The 26,278-nt window shown below is 39.4% G+C and overlaps 1 protein-coding gene across 8 annotated transcripts in view; it reads right to left on the minus strand.

Annotated features, from left to right (window-relative positions):
* Positions 1 to 6,944: 6,944 nt before the first annotated feature.
* Positions 6,945 to 26,278, minus strand: part of CLASP2 (cytoplasmic linker associated protein 2) — a 223,624-nt gene continuing 204,290 nt past the window's right edge. For all 8 annotated transcript variants that reach the window (XM_025375041.1, XM_025375040.1, XM_025375039.1 and 5 more), the window contains 3 exons: positions 23,577 to 23,783; positions 12,334 to 12,450; positions 6,945 to 9,425 (listed from right to left, as the gene is read on the minus strand). In XM_025375041.1, coding sequence (XP_025230826.1) covers positions 9,339 to 9,425; positions 12,334 to 12,450; positions 23,577 to 23,783 — 411 coding nt within the window. In that variant the 3' untranslated portion in view covers positions 6,945 to 9,338. The remainder of the gene's footprint in view (positions 9,426 to 12,333; positions 12,451 to 23,576; positions 23,784 to 26,278) is intronic.

Genomic DNA, 26,278 nt, shown 5'->3' on the forward strand with positions numbered 1-26,278 from the left:
AAAAAAAAAAATACAAAAAATTAGCCGGGCGAGGTGGCGGCGCCTGTAGTCCCAGCTACTCGGGAGGCTGAGGCAGGAGAATGGCGTGAACCCAGGAGGCGGGGCTTGCAGTGAGCTGAGATCTGGCCACTGCACTCCAGCCTGGGCAACAGAGCAAGACTCCGTCTCAAAAAAAAAAAAAAAAAAAAGAAAATGTGATAAATACATGCAGTGGAACTATTATGCAGCCTTAAAAAAGAAGAAATTCCTGTCACGGGCTCTAAAATATGAATGAACCTTTGAAGAAATTATGGTTAGGTGAAATAAGCCAGTCCCAAAAGGACAAATACTATATGATTCCACTTTTATGTAGTATCTAAAGTAGTCAAAAATCATGGAAACAAAGTTGAAAAGTAGTTGCCAAGGACTGAGGGAAGTGGGAAAGAGGAATCAGTGCTTGTTTTTTTGGAGACGGAGTCTTGCTTTGTCGCCCAGGTCGCAGTGCAGTGGCGTGATCTTGGCTCACTGTAAACTCTGCCTCCCAGATTCAAGCGATTCTCCTGCCTCAGCCTCCTGAGTAGCTGGGATTACAGGCATGTGCCACCATGCCCAGCTAATTTTTGTATTTTTAGTAGAGACGGGGTTTCACCACGTTGGTCAGGCTGGTCTTGAACTCCTGACCTCGTGATCGGCCTGCTCCGGTGTCCCAAAGTGCTGGGATTACAGGCATGAACCACCACACCCAGCCAAATCAGTGTTTTATATAAGTGTATTCTAAGATAAAAAAGTTCTAGAGATCTATTGCACAACAATGTAAATATACTTAACACTTGAACTTTACACTTAAAAATGGTTAAGATGACAAATTTAATGTTACGTATTTTTTTATCACAATTAAAAAATTAAAGCCTGCAATTGGCAAATTAAATGCTGGGTTTATGATCGTTAAGGTGGAACAGTTCAGGGCCAGGGCTAGGGAAATAACTGAGCTTGAAGGAAGGCAGCAGCAGTCAGGGATGTCAGTTGGACAGCTACCACTATCCATTAAGACTATAGTCCTCAAGGCCATCACTTGCGGATACAAGGCTATGCTCAAGCGAGAGACATTATTTCAGTCATCACGACCAATCTTATATGATAAGTGCTATTGTTTTTGCAGTTCTGTAGATGAAAAACTCAAATGTTTTCAGAGGTTAAGTAAACTTGTCCAAGTGGTGGAAATAGTGATTTCTACTTGAGTAGTTCCAATGCATAACTCATTCTCTTAATCACTCTGCTCTACCTCCCTTGGGGAGACAGGGAAACTTGTGGGCCAGATGCTAAGTCCTTGATGCAACAGCAGAATGCAAGGGTGATAATGAGAGGGAGGTGGTAGATCTGCCTATGGTATGAACCTTAAAGGAGGTACGGTTTAGACAAAATGGGTCTGATTATATGTGCCAAATTTAGAAAAACAAAGACCTCAGTGACAAAGTCAGAATCAGTGAAATTGACATTAGGAACAAGGTAAGCAGAGAGAAAGTGAGAGAGGAATCATAGACAGAAATCTCACGATTCCTGCGGGCAAACACTCTCAACACAGCTGCTTTTTTAAAAAGTTGCTTCAATTTGCCTACTGTGTTCATATGCATATAAAATCATTTATGTAGATATTCAATATATTCTGTCTCAACATCCTTACATATAATCATTCATAGTAATTAGGTTAGGTAGTAAACAGGGTTCTAATCACTTTCATATTTTGACCTCATTTAAGATTTTTTAAAAATTTTGTTTTTTTAGACAGGGTCTTGCTGTCACCAGAAGTGCAGTGGCTCAATCTTTGCTAACTGCAGCTTCAAACTCCTGGGCTCAAGTGATCCTACTTCCTCAGCCTCCCAAGTAGCTGGGACTACAGGTGCGGTTATTGTTTATTTTTTATTTTTTTTGAGATCAAGTCTTACTGTGTCGAGTCTTACTGTGTCGTCCAGGCTGTAGTGCAGTAGCACGATCTTGGCTCACTGCAACCTCTGCCTCCAGGGGCTCAAGTGATTCTTGTACTCTAGCCTCCAGAGTGGCTGGGATTACAGGCCTGTGCCACCATGCCTGGCGAATTTTTGTGTTTTATTTTTAGTACAGACAGGGTTTCACCATGTTGGCCAGGCTGGTCTCAAACTCCTGACCTCAAGCTATCCTTCCACCTTGGCCTCCCAAAGTGGTGTGATTACAGGTGTGAGCCACTGTACCTGGCTTTGAACTTACTTTAATGACTATCAAGTTATTTTATTGTTTTTAACTGTGGAGAAATACACGTAACAAAATTTATCATCTTAATCATTGTTAAGTGTTTGGTTCAGTGGTATTAAGCGCATGCACAATGTTGTGCCACCATTATTGCTATCCATCTCCAGACCTCTTATCATCCCAAACAGAAACCCTGTGCCTACTAAATACCTTCTCCTTTCCCCCTGCCCCCAGCCCCTGGCAACCACCATCCTATTTTCTCACATCCAAGTACTAAACAGGCCCAAACCTGCCTAGCTTCTGAGATCTGATGGGATCGGGCCTGTTCAGGGTGGTATGGCCATAGGCCACCATTTTCTTTTCTGTTTTTATGACTTTGACTACTCTAGGTACTTCATATAAGCATAAGCATACAATATATGAATGACAATCTAATGTTTAATACTGCCCAGCCAACCCCAAAGTCATTCACTGCTGCTGACCTGCCTGGAGTAAACCTCACTGTAAGGAAATTCTCTCACCTATGGGGCCGAATATCAGTTTTTTGAAATAAAAATCACTTTTATGAGACCAAAATTTGAGGGACTAGCCTCACATTAAACAGAAACTTCAAAATCGAATAAGCTATAGACAATTAGCAGTGACAGTTTGGGCTGGGTTAAGGATCAATGATTTGTGTTGAATATTTGACATGTGAGTTCATCATGTATTAAAAATGAGAGAATTTATCCTAAAATCAATCAGCTAGAAGCGATCTCTAAATTGTTCACCTTTCTATTTATCAGTGTAAAGAACTGATTCAGGCCAGGTGTGATAGCTCATACCTGTAATCCCACACTTTGGGAGGCAGAGAACAGATGATTGCTTGAAGCCAGGAGTTCAAGACCAGCCTGGGAAACAGTGATACGCCATCTCTACAAAAAATAAACATTAAAAACAAAAATTAGCTGGACATGGTGGTGTGTGCCCATAGTCCTAGCTACTCAGGAGGCTGAGGTGGGAGGACTGCTTGAACCCAGGAGTTTAGGTTACAGTGAACTGATTGTGCCACTGCACTCCAGCCTATGTGACAAAGTGAGAACATATCTCTAGACAAAGTAAGAAATAAAAACTGATTCAGTGCTTTTAACCAGGGCTATCTTAGGACCTATCTATAGGAATTCCTTTGCTTTAGGGTGAGGTTTCTCAACTTGTGCATTATTGACATTTGAGGTCAGATAATTTTTTGCTGTGGAGGGCTGTCCTGTGTATTGTAGGTTTGGCACCTTCCTTGGCCTGTACCCACTAGATGATAATAGTACCTCCACATCCAAATTGAGACAATCAAAAATGTCTCCAGATACTGCCAAATGTCTTCCAGCAGGCAAAAGTTACCTGCAGTTGAGAACCACTGCTTTGGGAAGATGGAGAAGAAAAAGCCCATTTTTTTGCTTTGTTGATACAATCTAACTTTGATTCTACATCTCTACTCTGACCTAAACTTTGATGAAAATTATTGTAAATGTGGCTTTAGACTAAAACTAGCAAAACTGTCAGGCAATCTCTTTTTGAATTCACTTCCAATAAATAACAGATTTACACTTTCTTAAGGGGAAAAATACGGCCCTACAAGTCTGACATTAACATTGAATGAATACGGGGAGACCAGAGCTGCACAAAGCATACTGGTCAGCATGGTTTGCAAAAAGCAGCATCCCTGGGCGCTTTCCTACCCTGAGTAACAGGCCAGCCCCTAGCATACAACTCTAATTTCTGAGGACACATTAACACATTTCTCCCATCACCAGATCCACAACTACATATTTATAGCACGCAGACTGTAGGGGTGTCAGATGCACAGCAGGTAGGTGCTCAAATATTTAATAAGTGAATGAAGGACATCAGAACCAGGTTCGTAGCAGAGGCCAATATGTAAAAAACCGGAGCCTAAACCATCTCACTTCTGGTTTTCAGATGATGTAAAATTGAAGTGTTTGAGATGTTAATTCTAATTGCATTATTCTGCTGAAGTCTTCAGGGGGACTCCTTAGCTGACAGACTGTATCATAGAATATATATCTTAGAATATCTGTTAGTCCATCTTGGGCCGCTCCCCACTATCTCATGTTCTAGTCAAACCAAGTTGTGTGACAGTGGCCAGTTGGGGAGACACAAAGTGCTATGTTCAGTTTGAAAAAGGAAATTCAACAGTATAACTTTAAGAAGAACTTTTGAAATAGTAACCACTAAAAGAAAATCTATATCCAAGTTTGCTTGCTTGCAAGGATGCACAGATTTTTTTTTTCTTTTGTATTTTAGAGATGGGGTCTCACTATGTTGCCCAGGCTGGCTTCAAACTGCAGGGCTCAAGTGATCCTCTTGACTCCGCCTTCTGAGTATCTGGGACCACAGGTATGTGCCACCACTCATGGCTGTTTTTGCTGAAGATATTTTTAAAGGAGAGGGGAGGGAGATTTTTTAAATTTATGAAAATAAACTGTGGTTTTTAAAGTTCCAGTGACACGCCCTAATGCTTCTTGCCATTTTATACATCGCTGCCTTTCTACTTTTGCTTCTCTTCTCTGCTCACTCTATAACCCCCAACGTATCTCAGACACATGCTGCCTTTAGACTAGGTTTAAGCATCACCTCTTTTTCTAGGAAGCGTCTGATGATTACACCTTATTTGCAACTCCCCGGCCCCAGCTCCTATCATTGTAGCGTTTCTATTGTAGCACTAACCACACGGTATTATAGTTATGTGCTTTACTGTGTCCTTGAAGGGAGGTACTCAGATATCTGTTGCATGAATGAATGCAGGTAAATTTGAATACTGAAAATCTGGTCCGTATAAAGTAAAAAAGTCTTGTTTCCCTGTTCTACTGTAGATTACCATATAATAATAGTTTAAACACTGCTATTTAAGCAACTAGTGTATTTTCAAATAAACAATGACTTTCTATACTTAGCAATTTCATATTAAAGTCATGTATAAAATTGCCTACTATGAAATAATTGTAGATTTGTCAAAGATGTAGCTATTTGTTATAAGAATATTCAGTGGGGCTGGGTGTGGTGGGTCACGCCTGTAATCCCAGCACTTTGGGAGGTCAAGGCGGGTGGATCACGAGGTCAGAAGATCGAGACCATCCTGGCTAACACAATGAAACCCTGCCTCTACTAAAAATACAAAAAAATTAGCTGGGTGTGGTGGCGGGCACCTGTAGTCCCAGCTACTCAGGAGGCTGAGGCAGGAGAATGGCTTGAACCCGGGAGGCGGAGCTTGCAGTGAGCCGAGATCCCGCCTGGGCGACCAGAGCGAGACTCTGTCTCAAAAAAAAAAAAACCAAAAAAACAAAAAATCAGTCAATATCAACAACCCAAGGATTATGCTGCACACATAGAATGGAACACTTTGCTCCATCAGAAGCTACCTTTTAGAAGAAAGAATATATTCAAAAGTATTGTTAAGGGCCGGGCATGGTGGCTCATGCCTGTAATCCCAGCACTTTGGGAGGCCAAGGTGGGCGAATCATTTGAGGTCAGGATTTCAAGACCAGCCTGGCCAACATGGTGAGATTCCGTCTCTACTAAAAATACAAAAATTAGCCAGGCATGGTGGCAGGCACCTGTAATCCCAGCTACTCGGGAGGCTGACGCAGGAGAATCGCTTGAACCTGGGAGGCGGAGGTTGCAGTGAGCTGAGATTACATCACTGCACTCCACCCTGCCTGGAGACACAGCCAGACTCCATCTCAAAAAACCACCCTCCCCGCCACCACAAAACCCCCAAAAGTATTGTTAAATACATGCATAGAACAAAAGTTTTCAAAATGTTATTCTAGTCCTGTCACTCTTCCAGTGAACAAAATTTAATGTTTCCTTACAGTTTTCAGTATTGCACCAAAATCATTATCTTAGTATTGTAAAAAATAGCAAGCAATACAGATTATCTTTAGTGGTGATATTAAAAGTAATTTTTTTCTTCAGTTTTTCATTATTTTCCAAATATCCTACGATAAAGATGGATAATTTAACTTTTTTTTTTTTTGAGATGGAGTCTTGCTCTGTCCCCCAGGCTGGAGTACAGTGGCATGATCTCGGCTCACTGCAAGCCCTGCCTCCTGGGTTCAAGCCATTCTCCTGCCTCAGCCTCCCGAGTAGCTGGGAGACTCAGGCGCCTGTCACCACGCCCAGCTAATTTTTTGTATTTTTAGTAGAGACGGGTTTTCACCGTGTTAGCCAGGATGGTCTCGACCTCCTAACCTCATGATCCGCCCACCTCGGCCTCCCAAAGTGCTGGGATTACAGGAGTAAGCCACCATGCACAGCCTTTTTTTTTTTTTTACAATGGAATTCCAAGCCTTTTATACAGCTGCAAAACTACTAATTGCAATAAAATGAACTAATACCAGAAGCAAAGATATAAAAAATTAGGTTTAAAAATCCTTATGTATTATGGAGTAATATGCTAATTATCATTTCTATTTACTGTAAATGCTACTCTAATTGAGCAATTATAAACTACATTTGAATTAACAAATAGACCTGGCCTTATCAATGATGTTATCAGTAAGATTCCAGTCTTTTACTATAAGGCATAACTTGGTAATAAAAGTAATTTTGACTTAAAGTTTGGTAAGAATAAAATATGAAGGAACACAGCAGATTAACTGCAAAATTGAAGCCTCAGGTTCAAACCACATGTTACTTGAAAATGTCAGAAGTGTATTAGATTTTGAAACCCAGAAGAAATAAACATGTTTTACAATCTGGAATATATAATTTTAATTAGTTCTCAGCAGTGCAGTAAATGAACAACACTGATAATTAATTTGGGAGAGAATAGCAGGAGGAAAAATTTAAACAGTAGCTTTTCGTGACCATTTTTAAGTAGCTGACATCTAAACATGTTTCTGGAATGAACAAAGTAAGGGTGTATTGTATACAGTGATTTAAATAATCAATAACTTTCTTACAGTCTTATCAACTGAGATTATAGAATTGTAAACACAATTTTTTCTTGTTTATATCTATTAGCTTTCATTTGGACACATTAAACCATACTTTTCCGTTGTGTAGTTAACTCATTTCTTGAGTGCCTGTCTACCATTAGATGCCAGGTGCTTGATCTAATTTTCCAGTTAGAGTTACTATTCAGCTTAAGTCACTCTACTTAGTTGTCAACAGTAGTTAAACCAGAGGTCAAAATTAAACCAATATTTTGATTTGAAATGATTACAAACATATCCAAAGGTTATAAAATGCTACTGAGAAGAGCTCAATGTTTAAAATGCATTTTCTTCTTACAGATAAGTTGTTATACATGCGTATGTAGCTATATACCTTTGATTGTAGTTGCTACACCTGAAAAATCTTTTCTCCTCAGATGAACTTAGAAAATTCAAGAGACCACCACTGATACAAGACCTTCTAAAGTTAAAACTGAGTGACTTCTTACACAGTGAGACAGAAAAACTGATATACATTAACTTTTTCAAGTAATGTTATGTACAGTTTTATTGCCAGTATATGCACAACAGTAAGCATAGAACTATAAATACACAATGTAATTAACAGTAGAAAACAAAATTGTTACAGGTAGAGGGAGAGGATATGGAGAAACTTTTCCTGCTGCTAGAACAGAAACAAAGGAAGGGGAAAGCCTATGACAAATCATCCATTCAGTACTCCTGTCTTAAATTCTTTACATACATTTCTACATTTTTTTTCAATTAAACAAAGTACAGATAACTCTGTAATAATAGCAAATTGCTTCCCTAATAGCTATTTGCCTTTTCAATCAAATTCACTTTATATTAGGATTTTAAAAAAAGTCAAGATGAGAAATCATTAGTATCCTGGTTCCAAATTATCTAATTTGGCCTTTCACCAAAACTGGTAATTTTTGAAAGTCAGCTGCACGTGAAAAGAATGGGTGTAGCAAGAGGTGATTAAAAAAATTTGTTAAGAAGTAACAGAAAATCACCCTTTAAGTAGTTTTCCAAAAGACACTATAGGCAGCAGCTCAGTTAAAAGTATTAGCCCTGAAGAGGTAGAGAATTTGAGCCCGTTATACAAAGATAGCCTTGGCACCATCTTCTCTCTCATCAGGATCAGTATTTTCAAGTAAGACAATTTCATGGTAAAAGGAAACCAGGTTCCACCATTTAAATAAAAGGTGCTGGTCACTCCCATGTCTCGATAATTAGTTTGTTTATTACGTGAGAAACAGAAGACGGTCAAGGACACACACGCACTTGATTTTTTTGTCTGTTTCCATTATCAAGTTTATTCATAAGTGAATTTGATATTAATAAATACAAAAAAAGCATCATTCACAACAAAGATATAAACAAACCAAAAAAAAAAAAAAACAAAAACAAAAAAACCCTGCAATAAAACCTTCTATTTCAGTATCAAGAAAACACAGGCAGATGATTTGGTGCAGCTTTCTTAAGGGATCGTAGAAGGGACATGGTTTTAAATAAAGATGGCAAGATCAATAACCAACAGACGATATCAGTTTTATAGAACTGGCTGATTCTGTAACATCTGTCTTTGAGGTTTTAGTTTTCAAACTATAGATCACCCCAAAGAAGTTGCAACTAATGACATGTATCACCATCACACAAACAGAGTCCAGCGGTAGTTCAAATTAGTCCTGCTTTGTTTCACATCATTTAAATATTTCTAGCATAGGACATGATACGGAACAAAACTCAAAGTAGCAATAAAAATATTATTCTGCAGTTGAATAAAAGCAAAAATGTTTTAGACTGTTAAACTTTTAAAGCTTTAAGCATTCCTGTTTAACCAGCATTTAAAAAAATTTATACAATCATAACACTGGCAAAAGTTAATGGGAAGACAAAGTACAAACATGTGAAATGATGAATTAGATTAAAAATTACTTTGTATCGATCAATTGATGTTAATACTGCTTCTTCTTGAATTTGGAATAACTATCATAAAAGTTACATGCAGACTGAGGATAGTCCTCTGTTACAGAAAATACAAAACGAAACGAAACAAAAAACTAAAACTGGGAAACAATAGTAAGTTCCAAAAGATGTGTTTGAGAATTTCCTTTCATTGATGAGGGTGGTCTATCTGTCCTTTCTTTTGAGAGACCTGGTTCGCTGTGATGAGCTTCACTAACTTTGTCCAGAAACATCAGTAGTGGGATCAGCTCCTCCAGAGCCCGTTTGTGCACGTTTGATGTAAAGATTCAGTAGCTTCATCTGCAGATTCAAGCCAAATAAATGTCATTTGAGCAAGCTGCTCCAAATTATAAGATACTCATTAAAATATTATATACATATATGTGAGCTCTGATAGATTTTAGGCTGGGGGTTATTATAATGTCCAAGCTATTGTTGATAATTAAGAATAACAAATTGTTTTTTTGGCTAGCACATCTGAAAAAAATATATAAAATATCAAAAAAGTTTTTAAGTCTTGAAAGTTGTTCATGACGAGTATTTTATGTCTTTTCAAAATATATTGTAGGGATCACATATAGAACTTTTGATATGGTTTGGCTCTGTGTTCCCACTCAAATCTGATCTTGAATTGTAACCTGAATTGTAATCCCCATGTGTTGGGGGAGGGACTTTGTGGGCGGTGACTGAATCATGGGGGCGGTTCCCCTGTGCTGCTCTCGTGATCGTGAATTCTCATGAAATCTGATGGTTTTGTGAGGGGCTTTTCCCTGCTTCGCTCTGCAGCTCTCTCATTCTTCTCCTTCCTGCTATCATGTGAAGAAGGACATGTTTGCTTACCCTTCTGCCATGATTGTAAGTTTCCTGACACCTCTCCAGCCATGAGGAACTGTGAGTCAATTAAACCTCTTTATAAATTACCCAGTCTAGGGCAGTTCTTTTTTTTTTTTTTGAGACGGAGTCTCACTCTGTCACCCAGGCTGGAGTGCAGTGGCGCAATCTCAGTTCACTGCAAGCTCCGCCTCCCGGGTTCACACCATTCTCCTGCCTCAGCCTCCCAAGTAGCTGGGACTACAGGCGCCCATCACCATGCCTGGGTAATTTTTTTCTATTTTTAGTAGAGACGGGGTTTCACCGTGTTAGCCAGGACGGTCTTGATCTCCTGACCTTGTGATCCACCCACCTCAGCATCTCCAAGTGCTGGGATTATAGGCATGAGCCATCGCACCTGGCCTAGGGCAGTTCTTTATAGCAGCATGAAAACAGACTAATATAACATTAAAGGAAACTCAGAAGTCACCATTAAAGCAGTAACAAACAATTGAGCGCTAGGTGTTACACAATATGTTTTACGTTATCTCTTTATCTTCATATTTTATAGATGAGGAAATCACAATATAGAATGGTTAAGTTACAGACTAAGGTCACAGGGGTGAGTAAGAAGTAGGCAAAAACAGGAATTCAGGTATTTGGGTTACAGGACCTAAGATATTAGACCATGAAGCCATTGCCATTCTACCAAGAATGTTTTTAGTATCTCTGTGTCTTTTTGCAGTTTTTGTATGAGATCATGATTTTATGAAGTTTGTAATCAATACACATACAATTCTGTGTTCTACTTTTTTTTTTTTGAGACAGGGTCTTGCTCTGTTGCCTAGGCTGGAGTGCAGTGGTATGATCACAGCTTGCTGCAGTCTCAACCTCCTGGGCTCAGGCAATCCTCTTACCTCAGCCTCCCAAGTAGCTGGGACCACAGGCACGTGCAACTGTGCTTGGCTAACTTTTTTTTTTTTTTTTTTTTGTAGACAGGGTCTTCCTATGTTGACCAGGATGGTCTCGAACTCCTGAGGTCAAGTGATCCTCCCACCTTGGCCTCCCAAGTGCTGTGGGAGCCACATCTGGCCTACTTGTTTCATCTAATGTTATTTCAAAATATTTTTTCCACCTACCTACTGTCTTCATATGTAACATTATTACTGGCTACCTACTGTTCTGATAAAAGTGCTGAATTTTAATTGTTTTAGAAGATTTGCTTTTTAAACATTAACTCATTGATCCAAGAGTTTTTAACCTGGTAGCTATGGGATTCAGGAGATCACAGAACCCTCTGAAACGACACGTAATTGTTTCCATTATGCACTTTTCTATTTTTTTTAAAACTTTGTCTCATGGTTTTATCTGAATGCATTTTTCTGAGATGAGATTTTACCTAAGTCTCAAAGTGGTTTGTAACCCAGAGTTAAGAATTATTGTTTATCTATAACTTATATAGATACTTAATGTATCTAGGCTGATTTCCCATTATATGTATATTTTGCTTTTTTGCTATTAAAAAATAAATGTGACCACAATAAGACAATCCTTAGGGTTTGAGAAATTCTTTAAGTGACGGTGAGTGCTTTCTGCTAAATGGTTCGTAAGCCATGATTCAACAATCGTAAGTTATCTTCACCCTTGAGAACAAACTTCTAATTCAAAACAATTATTATTATTTTTATTGTTAGAGAGAGGGTCTTCTCAATTTGTTGCCCAGGCTGGTCTCAAATTCCTGGTCTCAAGTGATATTCCCGCCTCGGTCTCCCAAAGTGATGGGATTACGGATATGAACCACTTTGGTTACCTTAGTAGAGTAAATTTCAAAGTTCTGGTAGTAGCAATCAAATGAGGAAGGCAAGACTTACTCATTTTTTAAGCCTGAACAATGAATCAGAAAACTTTTAACATACTAAGTTAAAGTTGCACATTAATTTGGATAATAGAGAAGGATAATTTGATTATCATAGTTCTTAAGGGAAAAATTTTAAAATGTGCAAGTATTCTATATTTTGCGAGATATACAGTAATCCATGAATATATAACCATAACAGTCTATTTATTCTTAATAAAACAGTGCTTAGGGGTAAAGATTTGGGTCTGGGATTTTGTAAGAAGTCAGCTGACTATTAAAAATAACTAGAAGCTGAAGGCATTTTCTCTCACAGAAACCTACCAACCATCCCAACAAGCTGCTGACTTCGCCTGAGTGAACATCTAACAAATGTTAGAGTAGAAAAAGATAAAATACAAAATAGATATAATAAGGGCAAGTTGGATGCTCAAAGTCTGACTTATTAAATGCCAAATAAAAAGCTTACCGTTACAGACATATAACTAAATTTTGAAGGATGCACCATGGCCACCATCTTTAAAACACAGCAGCACTACTTACTTTACTGCCAGTAAGTTGACTGAGATGTGGTTTTAGTTCATCACCAATTACTGCATGAACAGCCACCAGGCAGAAGACACAAGCTTTCCGAACACTGCTCTCCGAATTATCATAACCCTATGGAGAGAAGTCCACTGTTAGTACTCCAGGGGATCTGAGAAAACTACCTTTTTAACAGGGACAGAAGATGCAACTGAAAGATAAACTCTCGAGCATACTGAGGAGAGAAAAGTGCAGATTGAAGTTAACTTTTTAACCTTTTCAAGCATAGACAATGCCCTTCTCTCCCTTCACTTCCCCTGCTGCGCCCTCACTCTGTTAGCCCTCTCTATCAGGTTCTTACTTAGTCTGGAAAGCTGTACTTCTCTGACTCTGAGGCTGCTCCCTTGACATTTCACCCCGAAAAAGTCTCCAGACTAACTTTTCTAAAGCATTAGGTTTTAAGGCAGTCAGCACTCCTCACTATCCAATAAAACCTAAACTCGTTGGTTTGGTAGCTCAAGGTAGTCCTATAATCTAGGCCTAATTAAGTTTTACATCTGTATCATCCCTGCAATTACTTTCTCTAATAATCCAGTCTATGTAAACTATTCCCCTATGCTTTTATTGTGCCTTTAATAACCTCATTTTATTTAAAAAAGTATCTTATTTCTAATTGACAAATAATAATTGTATACATTTATGGGATATAATGTGATGTTTCAATACATGTACACTGTGGAATGACTAAATCAGGCTTATCAACATATCCATCACCTCAGATACTTATCATTTCTTCATGGTAACATTTAAAATCCATTTTCTTTTATAATTGCTATTTTGAAATATACATTATTAACTAGTTACTGTGCTGTGCAATAGATAGCTAGAACCTAATACTCTTTAACTGAAACTTTGTACCTTTTGACCAACATCTTCCCTTTCTCTGTCCATCTCCCCTACTTATGCTTTTGATCACACTACTTAATTTCTTTTTTTTTTTTTTTGAGACAGTCTCACCGTCTGCCAGGCTGGAGTGCAGTGGTGCCATCTCGGCTCACTGCAAGCTCTGCCTCCTGGGTTCACGCCATTCTCCTGCCTCAGCCTCCCGAGTAGCTGGGACTATAGGTGCTCACCACCATGCCCAGCTAATTTTTTATATTTTTAGTAGAGACGGGGTTTCACCGTGTTAGCCAGGATGGTCTTGATCTCCTGACCTTGTGATCCACCTGCCTCGGCTTCCCAAAGTGCTGGAATTACAGGCATGAGCCACTGTGCCGGCCTACTTTATTTCAATAGTCTACAGCAATCTTATCCATGAAGTATTTTTGAATCAATTATCTGAATGAATATGCACATTTTACTCAGAGGAAAAATAGAGTTCATCTCCACTAAAATCCTAATCATTTTATCTTTCTAAAGCAACTGCAGAAGCATTAAAATATCAATAGATACCTAGCTAAAAGAAGTATATTATTCCTGAGTCATGCAATCAAACTATGTTAATTTTATTTCCCCTCATCATTTTAATATAACTGTTATAATGTAATTTTTCTATATGGTCTTTATAATAATGATATGAGGCATTCATTTAGTATGCTTCCTAATTTAATCATTCTAGAGTATTTTAAGTTTAAATCTTCCTCCCCAATAACCTCCTTCCTGCTAAATTTTTCCTATTACAAATAACATGGCAAACAGTATGGCATTCAGTGTTTAAATATTTAAGTGCCTGGTATGTGACAAGAACAGGCCAGGTAGATAATGTTCAGTGTCCAAAAAGAAACACACTGTCCCTTCCCAGAACAGTGAGGGAATCACATGGCAGAATGAGGTATTATGGGCAAGGAGTGGAACAGGAATGTAATATTTATGATTGGATAATATTCCATTGTATGATATATCACGTTGTTTATCCATTTATTAGTTAATGGATATTTGGGTTGTTCTCACTTTTTGGCTACTGTGAATAGTGCTGCTATGAACATTCACATGTACAACTATTTAAATATTTGCTTTGACTTCTTTTGGGTATACACCTGGGAAGAGAATTGGTGGGTTATATGACAATTTTGTGTTAACTTTATCTTTTTCCCTTTTTTTCTTCTTGAGATGGAGTCTTGCTCTGTTGCCTAGGCTGGAGTGCAGTATGTGATCTCAGCTTACTGCAACCTCCACCTCCAGGGTTCAAGTAATTCTCCTGCCTGTGTCTGCCACATAGCTGCGACTACAGGCACCCGCCACCACACCTGGCTACTTTTTGTATTTTTGGTAGAGATGGGGTTGCATTACCTTGGCCAGGCTGCTTTTGAATTCCCGAACTCAAGTGATTCACCCACTTTGGACTCCCAAAGTGCTGGGATTACAGGCGTAAGCCACTGTGCGCGGCCTTTACGTTAACTTTTTGAGGAACTGCTAAACTGCGTTCCACAGCAGCTGTACCACCAATTTATATTTATGCAAGCAATGTATAAGGGTTCCAATTTTTATACATCCTCATCAAAAGCTGTTATTTTTGTTCTTTTGATCACAACCATCCCAGTGGGTATGAAGTGGTATCTTATTGTGGTTTTGATGTGCATTTCCCTAATCACTAATGACACCAAGCATCTTTTCATGTACTTGCTGGCCATTTGTACATCTTCTTTGAAGAAATACCTATTCAAGTCCTTTGCCCATTTAAAAGTTATTCATCTGTTTGTTGTTGAGTTATAAGAGTTCTTTATATATATTCTGGATAGTAGACTGTTATCAGATATATAATTTGCAAAAATGTTCTCCCATTCTATAGGTTGTCTTTTCAGTTTTTTGATTAGGTCCTGAGATGAACAGAAGTTATTAATTTTGATGAAGTTCAATTAACCTATTTTTAACTTATCACTGATGCTTTCGGTGTCATATCTAATAATCCACTGCCATAGAGGATGACCTTAAATCTAAGGTCATAGAGATTTATCGCCATGTTTTCTTCTATGAGTTTTATAGTTTTAGTTGCTATATTTAGATCACTGATTTGTTTGAGTAAATTTTGTTTATGGTACGTGGTCACTGAAGTCTCTTTGTTACCTCAGCGGTCAGTCAATGACCTGACAGAGATTTCCTTAAATGCCTGGCGTCAAAACAAAATAAGACACACTCTCCCAGTCTTTGCAGATTGACTCTGAGCTGGGTAATCATTCAGTGAGCTAGGCTGCTTACAATTCTGTGTTAGCCCAACTCCTACTTGCATGGAGCCCAAAGAACATCCAGAGGTCCAAGCCTAGGGTCCTCTAAGACAGTGGTCCCCAACCTTTTTGGCACGAGGGACTGGCTTCGTGGAAGGCAATTTTTCCATGGATGGGGCAGGGTGATGGGGGGATGGTTTCGGGATGAAACTGTTCCACCTCAGACAATCAGACATTAGATTCTCATAAGAAGCATGGAACCTAGATCCCTCATATGTGCAGTTCACAATAGGCTTCGTGCTTCTGTAAGAATCTAATGTCGGCCGGGCGCGGTGGCTCAAGCCTGTAATCCCAGCACTTTGGGAGGCCGAGACGGGCGGATCACGAGGTCAGGAGATCGAGACCATCCTGGCTGACACGGTGAAACCCCGTCTCTACTAAAAAATACAAAAACTTAGCCGGGCGAGGTGGCGGGCGCCTGTAGTCCCAGCTGCTCGGGAGGCTGAGGCAGGAGAATGGCGGGAACCCGGGAGGCGGAGCTTGCAGTGAGCTGAGATCTGGCCACTGCACTCCAGCCTGGGCGACAGAGCGAGACTCCGTCTCAAAAAAAAAAAAAAAAAAAAAAAAAAAAAGAATCTAATGTCACTGCTGATCTAACAGGAGGCGAAGCTCAGGTGGTAATGCTCGCTTGCCCACTGCTCACCTCCTGCTGTGTCGCCCAGTTCCTAACAGGCCACGGACCAGTACCAGTCCATGGCCTGGGGGTTAGGGACCCCTGCTCTAAGGTCTTTTGTGAGCATACTTTTGGTGGATTCCTCAGTACACGTGGTAGCCCAGCAAAACCCTTATTTCACCAATTATCTTCTTCCTCAGCTTCCTCCTTCCCAGGCTTTTGTTTGCTGCTTGTCTTGTCTGCTCTCCCTTGCCCTCAGGTGGCTAGAGGTAGTATGTTTTTTAAATCTTTTCAATAGATGCCACTTAGGAAGCCACTTAAGCCTGATGGGAGGTGAAACAAAGGCTAATCTCTGTGCCAGCCTCTCAGGGAATGCCAGAGATAAAAACAACAACAACAACAACAAAAAACACAACCACAATTTTTTGAGAACAAGATCCATGTTCCTCCTGGCACCAGCAAGCTACACCACAAATACAGGCCACCATTACCAAGGCTACTGAGCATGGTGGATGGTAGGCAGTTAAGTAAGTTTCTTACTGAAAGTAAAGAAGTATTTTCAGTACATGAAAAAGAATGAAGTTGAAACCCTACCTCCCACCATATACAAAAATTAACTCAAGGAGTGATGCACAGAAAATGGCAGACAGAGTAGGAAGCTCCAAGAATTGACCCCTCTACTTAAGCAACCACTGAGCTGGCCAAAATGAACAGAATCATTCTACAATAATATATGAAGTGATTTTCAGCAGCTGCTAAAATCATTAGGTGAAAAGATGATGGGGCAAGGTATATAATGGAGGGGTTAGACTAATAACATCTGAACCTACTGATCAATCTTAACATCACTAAAGGTGGGACAACTAGACATTATGTGTCGTTCAATAAGATGCCACCTAAAAAAGTTTTCTTGTTTGGTTTCATGGCTCATGCCTATAATCCCAACACTTTCGGAGGTGGAGGCAGGAGGAATGCTTAAGCCCAGGAGTTGGAGACCAGCCTAAGCAACATAATAAGAAACTGTCTCAACAAAAAATTAAAAACATTATCCAGGCAACTCACCACCTAAAACAAACAGGAAATTAAGCCAGAAATTAATCTTTAAAACATTATACTATGTTCTGGAAGTATTAAGCCAGAAAGTAATTTTAAAAACGTTATCCTAGGTCCTGAAAGTGTAAACTTCATGAAGTATTTAATATGACATGATACTTAGAATTTGCTTTGAAATAGGCAGGGTGCAGTGGCTCATGCCTGTAATGCCAGCACTTCAGGAGGCCGAGGTGGGTGGAACATGAGGTCAGGAGTTCAAGACCAGTCTGGCCAAGATGGTGAAACCTCGTCTCTACTAAAAACTACAAAAATTAGCCAGGCACGGTGGCAGGCACCTGTCATCCCAGCCAGATACTCGGGAGGCTGAGGCAGGAGAATCACTTGAACCCGGGAAGCAGAGGTTTCAGTGAGCTGAGATTGTGCCACTGCACCCCAGCCTGGGCGACAGAGTGAGACTCTGTCTCAAAAAAAAAAAAAAGAATTTGCTTTGAAATAAAATTTGATTGTAGTGTTATTCTAAAGTACTGAAAGTAAGCCTCTTTCTTTCATTAAGTACTCTCTTGGTTACTACAAGTTTTTGGTTAGATCCTAGAGTTCCAAAAAAGTTGATTCTATTCATTTTTTGCCAGCTCAGTGGTTGCTTAAGTAGAAGGATCAATTCTTGGAGCTTCCTACTCTGTCTGCCATTTTCTGTGCATCACTCCTTGAGTTAATTTCTGTATATGGTGTGAGGCAGGGGTTCATCTTCATTGTTTTTCATGTGGAAACCCAGCTGTCCTAGCATCACATTTATTAAAAATACCCTTCTTCCCCACAAAACACTGTGATAATTGCCTATAAATGTGAGGGTTATTTTTGGATTCTATTTCATTGATCTGTAAGTCTACCTTTACAACGGTACCATGTTGTCTTTACTATCATAGCTTTGTAATACATTTTAGAATTGGGAGTGTGAGTACTCCAATTTTGTTCTTCTTTTTCAAGTTGATTAGATTCTATTTTTTTTTTTTTGAGATGGAGTTTCACTCTTGTTGCCCAGGCAGGAGTGCAATGGAGCGATCTTGGCTCATTGCAACCTCCGCTTCCCAGGTTCAAGTGATTCTCCTGCCTCAGCCTCCTGAATAGCTGGGATTACAGGGGTGCACCACCACAACTGGCTGATTTTTTTGTATTTTTAGTAGAGATGGGGTTTCACCATGGCCAGGCTGGTCTTGAACTCCTGACCTCAGGTGATCCGCCTGCCTCAGCCTCCCAGAGTGCTGGGATTACAGGTGTGAGCCACCATGCCCGGCCAAGTTGATTAGATTCTTGAGACTCTTTAAATCTTTAACAGTTGATAACCTCCTCTTCCTCTTTCTTCGTGCCATTTCTTTACTAAAGGAATTTGGCATTTTTCCTCACAGAATTTCCTACATTCTGAATTTGACTGAATATACCCTTAAGGTACAATTTAACACACTTCTCTATTCTCTGAACTTCCTTTAAACTGACAGTTAAACTGAAGACTTGATTAGATTTCGGTTCAATTGCTTCAGAAAAGAAAACTTTTTATTTTTATTTTTTGGAGACAGGGTCTTGCTGTCACTTAGGCTGAATGAAGTGCAGTGGTATGATCACAGCTCACTGCAGTCTCCACCTACTGAGCTCAAGTTATCCTTCTACTTCAGCCCCCCAAGTAGCTGGGACTACAGGCACATGCCACCATGACTGGCTAATTTTAAAAATTTTTTTGTAGCGATAGTTTCTTATTATGTTGCTTAGGCTGGTCTCTAACTCCTGGGATTAAGCAATCCTCCTGCCTTAGTCTCCCAAAGTGTTGGGTTTACAGGCATGAGCCATCAAGCCAGGCAAGAAAACTTTTCGTCTAGTTGTCTCACCTTCAGTGATATTAAGATTGATCAGTAGGTTCAGATGTTGTTAGTCTAACTCCTCCATTATATACCCTGCCCCATCATCTTTTTACCTAATGATGTTGGTGGCTACTGAAAATCACTTCATATATCCATCGTTTCAATGAGGCCAAATATATATGTGTGTGTGTGTGTGTGTGTGCGTGCGCGCGTGTATATGTGTGTGTGTGCATATATATATATATATGCACACACACATAAAATATATACATATTTTTTGGAGACAGGCTCTTGCTTAGTCACCCAGGCTGGAATGCAGTGGCATGATCACAGCACACTGCAGCCTCAAATTCCCAGGCTCAGGCGATTCTCCCACCTCAGCCTGCTGAACAGCTGGGACTACAGGCATGCCACCATGAGCCACTAAACCAGGCAAGAAAACCTGGCTAATTAAAATCTTTTTGTAGAGACGAGGCATCATTATGTTGCCCAGGCTGGTCTCGAACTTCTGGGCTCAAGTGATCCTCCTACCTTGGCTTCCCAAAGTGCTAGGATTACAGGTGTGAGCTACCACATACTACCAAAAAAAAAAAAAAAAATACACACACACACACACACCCCTCCACCTCCCGGCTTCAAGCCATTCTCCCGCCCCAGCCTCTCGAGTAGCTGGAACTACAGGTGCCCGCCACCAGCCCAGCTAACTTTTGTATTTTTAGTAGAGACGGGGTTTCACCATGTTGGCCAGGCTGGTCTCGACCTTCTGACCTCAAGTGACCTGCCCTCCTTGGCCTCCCAAAGTGCTGGGATTACAGGCATGAGCCACCACACCTGATCAAGAATAATTTTATAAGTCAATAATTTTTTTCTAAATATACTAACTGGAATCCTTCTAAAAGTACTTCATCTCATCAAATATTTGGTTGTCCTGAAAATAGGATAGGTAGTCTATGTGCTTTGATTCTTTCTCTTTATTAACCAATTTTGGGAATAACCCAATAATCTTGAAAGTTGGCCAGTTTTTAAAGTATCAATATAAACTCATGAATTTCACTTTAAAATTTGATGTATTTTAATTCATTGTAGTATTATTCTTTTTGACCCTCAAATATGAACAGTTTTCTTGCTTTCAGACAAGAATTCCCAGGCTCATTTTATACGTTATCTGCTCCAAACCTGGACTCACATTTTCCCAAAGACACCTGACTCTTTTGAGTGGAAAATGGTATCTGAAGACCACAATCTGGGTGGTAGGGATGCTCAGTATTTCTGAGTTGATACTGACCCAGAGGCTAGTAGGAAACATTTTTTGAAATACGAAATTAAACAATATTTTCATTTTGACATATCCAATTCAAAGTTAGGATTTTAAGATTTACTTCATTTTATGGCATCATTATTTGCTTTGTCCTAATCTATCTTATCTATCGATATGTGTATCAATGTTATTACTATTCAAAAATAACCATACCAGCATCTTTCCTATGAATATATTGAATGCAGTTCAAGATTTCTTTGCAGTTTCTTTCATCTTTAGGGTATATTCCACTGAAGACTGGTAGTAAAATATTATTTATTGAGCTGGCTGCTCTGTTTTGAATAGATCTATTGTCTAATTCCCCCTTTACAAGCTTTAAAAAATCTGATTCATGCTTTTTATTAGTTTCTATAGTTTTCTTACATTTTTTTTTACCTTGTTTTCTTAAGTTTGGGTTTAAGTTTTCATTTGCTTTGTGTCCATGTGTCTAGTGTACCTTCACTGTAGGTATACCTCACGCCACTATTTTTTTCCTCTTTTTTGAAGAATAGGCAATATCTTTGGGTTTGACCTCCACAACCCTTTTCCATTGCTCATGTGTAAGCGAGAGACACTTTTCTGTATTCTATATTTTAAAATGAATTTTCTGTGTGGGGGAGTGGGTTGCGCCATGAAAGTTTTTCTAGCTTTACAGCTGCAGGATTCTTTCTTCTTGTTACCCTTTTTAAAAAAAATATGGCCTTTGGGTAGCCACCTCTGTCACAATATTGCTACAATGCTCAGTTTATTTTATTTTAGATTCAGAGGGTACATGTGTAGGTTTCTTATGTAAGTATACTGTGTGTGATGCTGAGGGTTTGGGCTTCTACTGATCCCCTACCCAAACAGTGAACACAATATCCAATGGGTAGTTTTTCAACCCTACCCTTTTCTCCCAACCGCTTTTGGAGTTTCCAGTTGTCTATTGTTCCCATTTTTCATGTCCATGTGTACCCAATATGTTTAGTTCTCACTTATAAGCAAGAATATGTGGTATTTTGTTTTCTGTTTCTGTGTTAATTCACTTAGGATAATGGCCTCCAGATGCATCCATGTTGCTGCAAAGGACATGGTTTTGTTCTTTTTTATGGTTGTGTAGATGCTCAGTTTAGACTCTAGTCAATGAATTTTTTGCTAAATAAGCTCCTTCCAGAAGGGAGCTTTTGCAAGGTATTTCTAAGAGCCCTGAGGATCCATGCCAACCCAGCATGATTTGGGCTTCCCGCAGTATCTTTGCTTTTACCTCCAAATTTTTATCAGTTACGTATACTTAGCCTTTCACTCTGAATGGAGACATCTCTTTTAGGGGTGAGAACTTGGGTGATTCTCTGGCCCCACGGTCTTAAAAGTAACTTTTGACTTTCCTTCACACTTTTCCATACCACTGATATTTGCAGGGAACTTGCTGCTAGTGGTGGTTTGGCCTTATCTGCTCATATTTTGGGGTTCACTGGGATACCTTTTCCTAATTTTGTTGATGTTTTTCATGTTTTTTTGTATGCAATTCTAGTTGCTCAGTGAGATAATTTTCTGGTGAGAAAATCTGAAGGCATTCAAAAAGCATATTGCCATTGCCTTCTTGCCTTTCATTGCTCTGGTCCTAATACCTACACATCTTAATTTTAATAGTCTATAGCAAAGAGTTAAAATGCTAATATTTATGTTCATTAGCGTTCTTTTGCTTTTCTGATAGGTAAGATGCCTTTTCCCAATAATCATGTATGCAATAAAATCCTGCACCAACCTATCATCAGAGGAAATAAATTTATAAGAACTTAAAGCCATAATGGCTCTTTGCTAGTATCCTAACACTCTTTAAGTTACTTATCCAGCAAATATGGATTCAGTACCCATTATATATATGACATATACATATTATACATATTATAAATCTTTTTGTTTGTTTGTTTGAGACAGAGTCTTGCTCTGTTGCCCAGGCTGGAGTGCAGTGGCACGATCTTGGCTCACTGCAACCTCCACCTCTTGGGTTCAAGCGATTCTCCTGCCTCAGTCTCCCGAGTAGCTGGGATTACAGGCATGTGCCAACACACCTGGCTAATTTTGTATATTTAGTAGAGACAGGGTTTCTCCATGTTGGTCAGGCTGGTCTTGAACTCCTGACCTCAGGTAATCCACCGCCTTGGCCTCCCAAAGTGCTGGGATTACAGGTGTGAGCCACTGTGCCCAGCCTATACTCTGTTCTTAGTATTAAGGCACAGACAAAGAGATTTGGATCTTATGTTAGGACCTCCCAATTTAGTAATATTAAGCTTAGAATAGAATTTAAAATACAATACTATAGATGTATAATGATTAGTTCTCTTTAGGAGGGTTCTTAATATATATACTATGTAATATTAGCCATTAAAATCACATTGCAAAATATTATTTATTGGATGGAAAGAGTTCACAATGTATGGCTAAGTTAAAGCATGTTATAAAACACATCTCATTTTTGTTAAAATGTTTCTATGATTGGGTTTATGTAGCTAAAGAGAAACAAATTACATCAATGACTGTAAATTAGTATAACCACTTTGGAGTGAAATCTAGTAACACCTAGAAATTCTGTTTCTAGATGTATATATGTAAGTGCATGAAGATATTACAAGGAAATTCATTATAATATTTGTCAATAAAAAGGAAATAATCCAAATATTTATCAATAGATGAACAGATTAACAATTTGTGGCATATACATAAATGACATATTATTCATTCATAAAAAGGAATGAAATTCTAATACAAGCTACAACATGGATGAACCCTGAAAACATTATGCTAAGTAAAATAAGCCAGACTTAAAAGGACAAATATTGTATTATTACACTTATAAGGAATCTAGCAGAAAATAGAATAGAGGTTACCAGGTGCTGGGGGGGAATGGAGGGAGAAAGGAATGGGGTTATTGCTTAATGGGTACAGAGTTTCGGTTTGGGATGATGAAAAATTTCTGTATGTGGATAACAGTGATGGTTGCATAACATTGTGAATGTATTTAATGCCCCTAAATTGTACACTTAAAAATGGTTAATTATATGTTATGTAAATTTTACCACACCCACATCTATAACCCCCTGGCTAGTTATGAAAAAGTCTTTGTCCTGAATATTGCAGACAAACAGGAGGAAGGCTTGATCATGCCAGTAATGATGCCTGGAAAGTACCTAAAATAACTGAACCCCAAATGTATCATGGCTCATTCCTCTCAAAGCTTTGTTGCTTACCTGTATCAGACCTGGCATAATCTCTGGCAAAAGGAGGTTAAGGGTTTCCTTGGACACTCTTTCTATCACTTTTGTTTGCATTTTGATTGCAGCCAGATTAATTGGATAGTCTGCAGTTTGGATGATAGGACAAAGCACTTTGATGCACTGCTCTGGACTAATTGAAGTGGCCAACACTGATGCTGCTTCCTCGGCAGATCTCACCACCTAAAAAAAAAATAGGAAAGTAAGCCAGAAAGTATTTTTAAAATATTATACTATGTCCTGGAAGTATAAACTTCATTAAGTATTTAATATAATATTTGGAATTTGCTTTGAAAATGCTACAGTAAACAAACATGAAAAGTGAGTGTGCAGATTACAGATACAAAGGACTGGCAAAATGTCAGTAACAGCTGAAGCTAGATGATGGATAAATGGGCTTTATTACACTATTTTCCCTTCTTGTGTTCTTTTTTGCTGTTGGCTAAAGTAGTTTTTTTTTTTTTTTTTTTGAGACACGGTCTTGCTCTGTCACCCAGGCAGGAGTGCAGTGGCTTGATCATCAATCACTGCAGCCTCAAACTCCCAGGCTCAAGTGAGACTCCCACCTCAGCCTTCTGAGTAGTTGGAACTTTTTTTTTTTTTTTTAAGTAGAGATGAGGTCTTGCTATGTTGCCCAGGGTGATGTTAAACTCCAGAGCTCCAGCAATCCTCCTGCCTCGGCCTCCCAAAGTGCTGGGATTACAAGTGTGAGTTGCCGCGCACAGCCTTAAAGTAGTTTGTTTTTTTTTTTTTTTTTTTTGAGACAGAGTCTCGCTCTGTCGCCCAGGCTGGAGTGCAGTGGCCAGATCTCAGCTCACTGCAAGCTCCGCCTCCCGGGTTCACGCCATTCTCCTGCCTCAGCCTCCCGAGTAGCTGGGACTACAGGCGCCCGCCACCTCGCCCGGCTAGTTTTTTGTATTTTTTTAGTAGAGACGGGGTTTCACCGTGTTAGCCAGGATGGTCTCGATCTCCTGACCTTGTGATCCACCCGTCTCGGCCTCCCAAAGTGCTGGGATTACAGGCTTGAGCCACCGCGCTCGGCCTTAAAGTAGTTTTTAAATCAAATTGTGGTCTAGTTGTATTAGGGTGAGGAGGCTCTATTTACTTAAGACTACGATGTGACTGGAGTCCCCTGCATAAGCCACGCTGAAGCCCTGCTCATTATTAGTACTCTCATCTCTAGGAGTGCTTGAGCCCTTTGTATCACATAAATAAAATAAAAATCATATGATTAATGTGTTGTCAAAAGTTAACATACTATTCCTCCTTGTTTTCATAATGATTTTCTTTCTTCTGTATTGAGCTTTGGGGAGGGTAAAACACTGGTTTCATGATGATGACAAGAAATGGCTGTCTATCTTCTTATTAGAGTCTGTAATCTCTAAAGACAGTCTTAAGATCATGTAAAAATAACTGCTTTTGATGCTACTTTGGCAGTGTCTCACTTATGATCTCAATAGGTGAAAAATGCTTAGAAAGGTACAGTGGGAAATACACTTAAAAAAAAAAAAAAAAAAAAAAAAAGGCCAGGCGCGGTGGCTCACGCCTATAATCCCAGCACTTTGGGAGGCTGAGGCAGGCAGATCATGAGATCAGAAGATCGAGACCATCCTGGCTAACATGGTGAAACCCCATCTCCACTAAAAATACAAAAAATTGGCCGGGTGTGGTGGCACGCACCTGTAGTCCCAGCTACTTGGGAGGCTGAGGCAGGAGAATCGCTTGAACCCGGGGAGGCGGAGATTGCAGTGAGCCAAGATCACGCCACTGCACTCCAGCCAGGGCGACAGAGCGAGACTCCGTCTAAACACAAACAAACAAACAAACAAACAAACAAAAACAAAAACAGAAAAAGAAAATACACTGGACGTTAGAAGACCCAGGGCCAATTTCAGCTTTAATACCTTAAGAGTGTCAATTTTATATTTTGTAGGGATGCTACAGGCCTTATTTGGGTCAAAAGGTAAATAACTACAAATATTAGACATCGTTTTTAAACTTTCAGTGAAATGCCATAGGTGTATCACTACTAAACACTGATGGAATAAAACAAAATCAGAAACAGAAAACAAAACTGGGCTGGGCAAGGTGGCTCAAGTCTGTAATCCCAGCACTCTGGGAGGCCAAGCCAGGCAGATCACTTGAGGCCAGGAGTTCGAGACCAGCCTGGCAAACACAGCAAAACCCCGTTTCTACACAAAAATTAGCAGGGCATGTTGGTGCACACCTGTAATTCCAGTTATTTGGGAGGCTGAGGCAGGAGAACCTGTTGAACCCAGGAGGCAAAGGTTGCAGTGGGCTATCGTGCCACTGCACTCCAGCCTGGGTGACAGAGCGAGACTTGGTCTCAAAACAAAGAAAACCCAAAATCCCTGCAAAAATCCAGATATATTTAAAAGTTATGATTCACTCTTCTAGAAGAGTCACAGTCAAATCTTTTAAAAAAGTAATTACCCCAAGGGTTTCAATTTCCCTGCATCCTCACCAACATATTGTCTGTATTTCTTTTGGGTGTTAAGTGATCTCTCACTGTGGCTTTGGTTACATTTTCCTAATGACTAATGATGTTGACCATCTTTTCATGTGCTTATTGCCATTTGTGTATCTTTGGAGAAATGTTTATTCAGATCCTTTGTCCATTTAAAAAATTGGGCCATCTTTTCATTGCTGTGTTGTAA

Source organism: Theropithecus gelada, chromosome 2, assembly GCF_003255815.1.
Source record: "Theropithecus gelada isolate Dixy chromosome 2, Tgel_1.0, whole genome shotgun sequence".
NCBI classification, from domain to species: domain Eukaryota; kingdom Metazoa; phylum Chordata; class Mammalia; order Primates; family Cercopithecidae; genus Theropithecus; species Theropithecus gelada.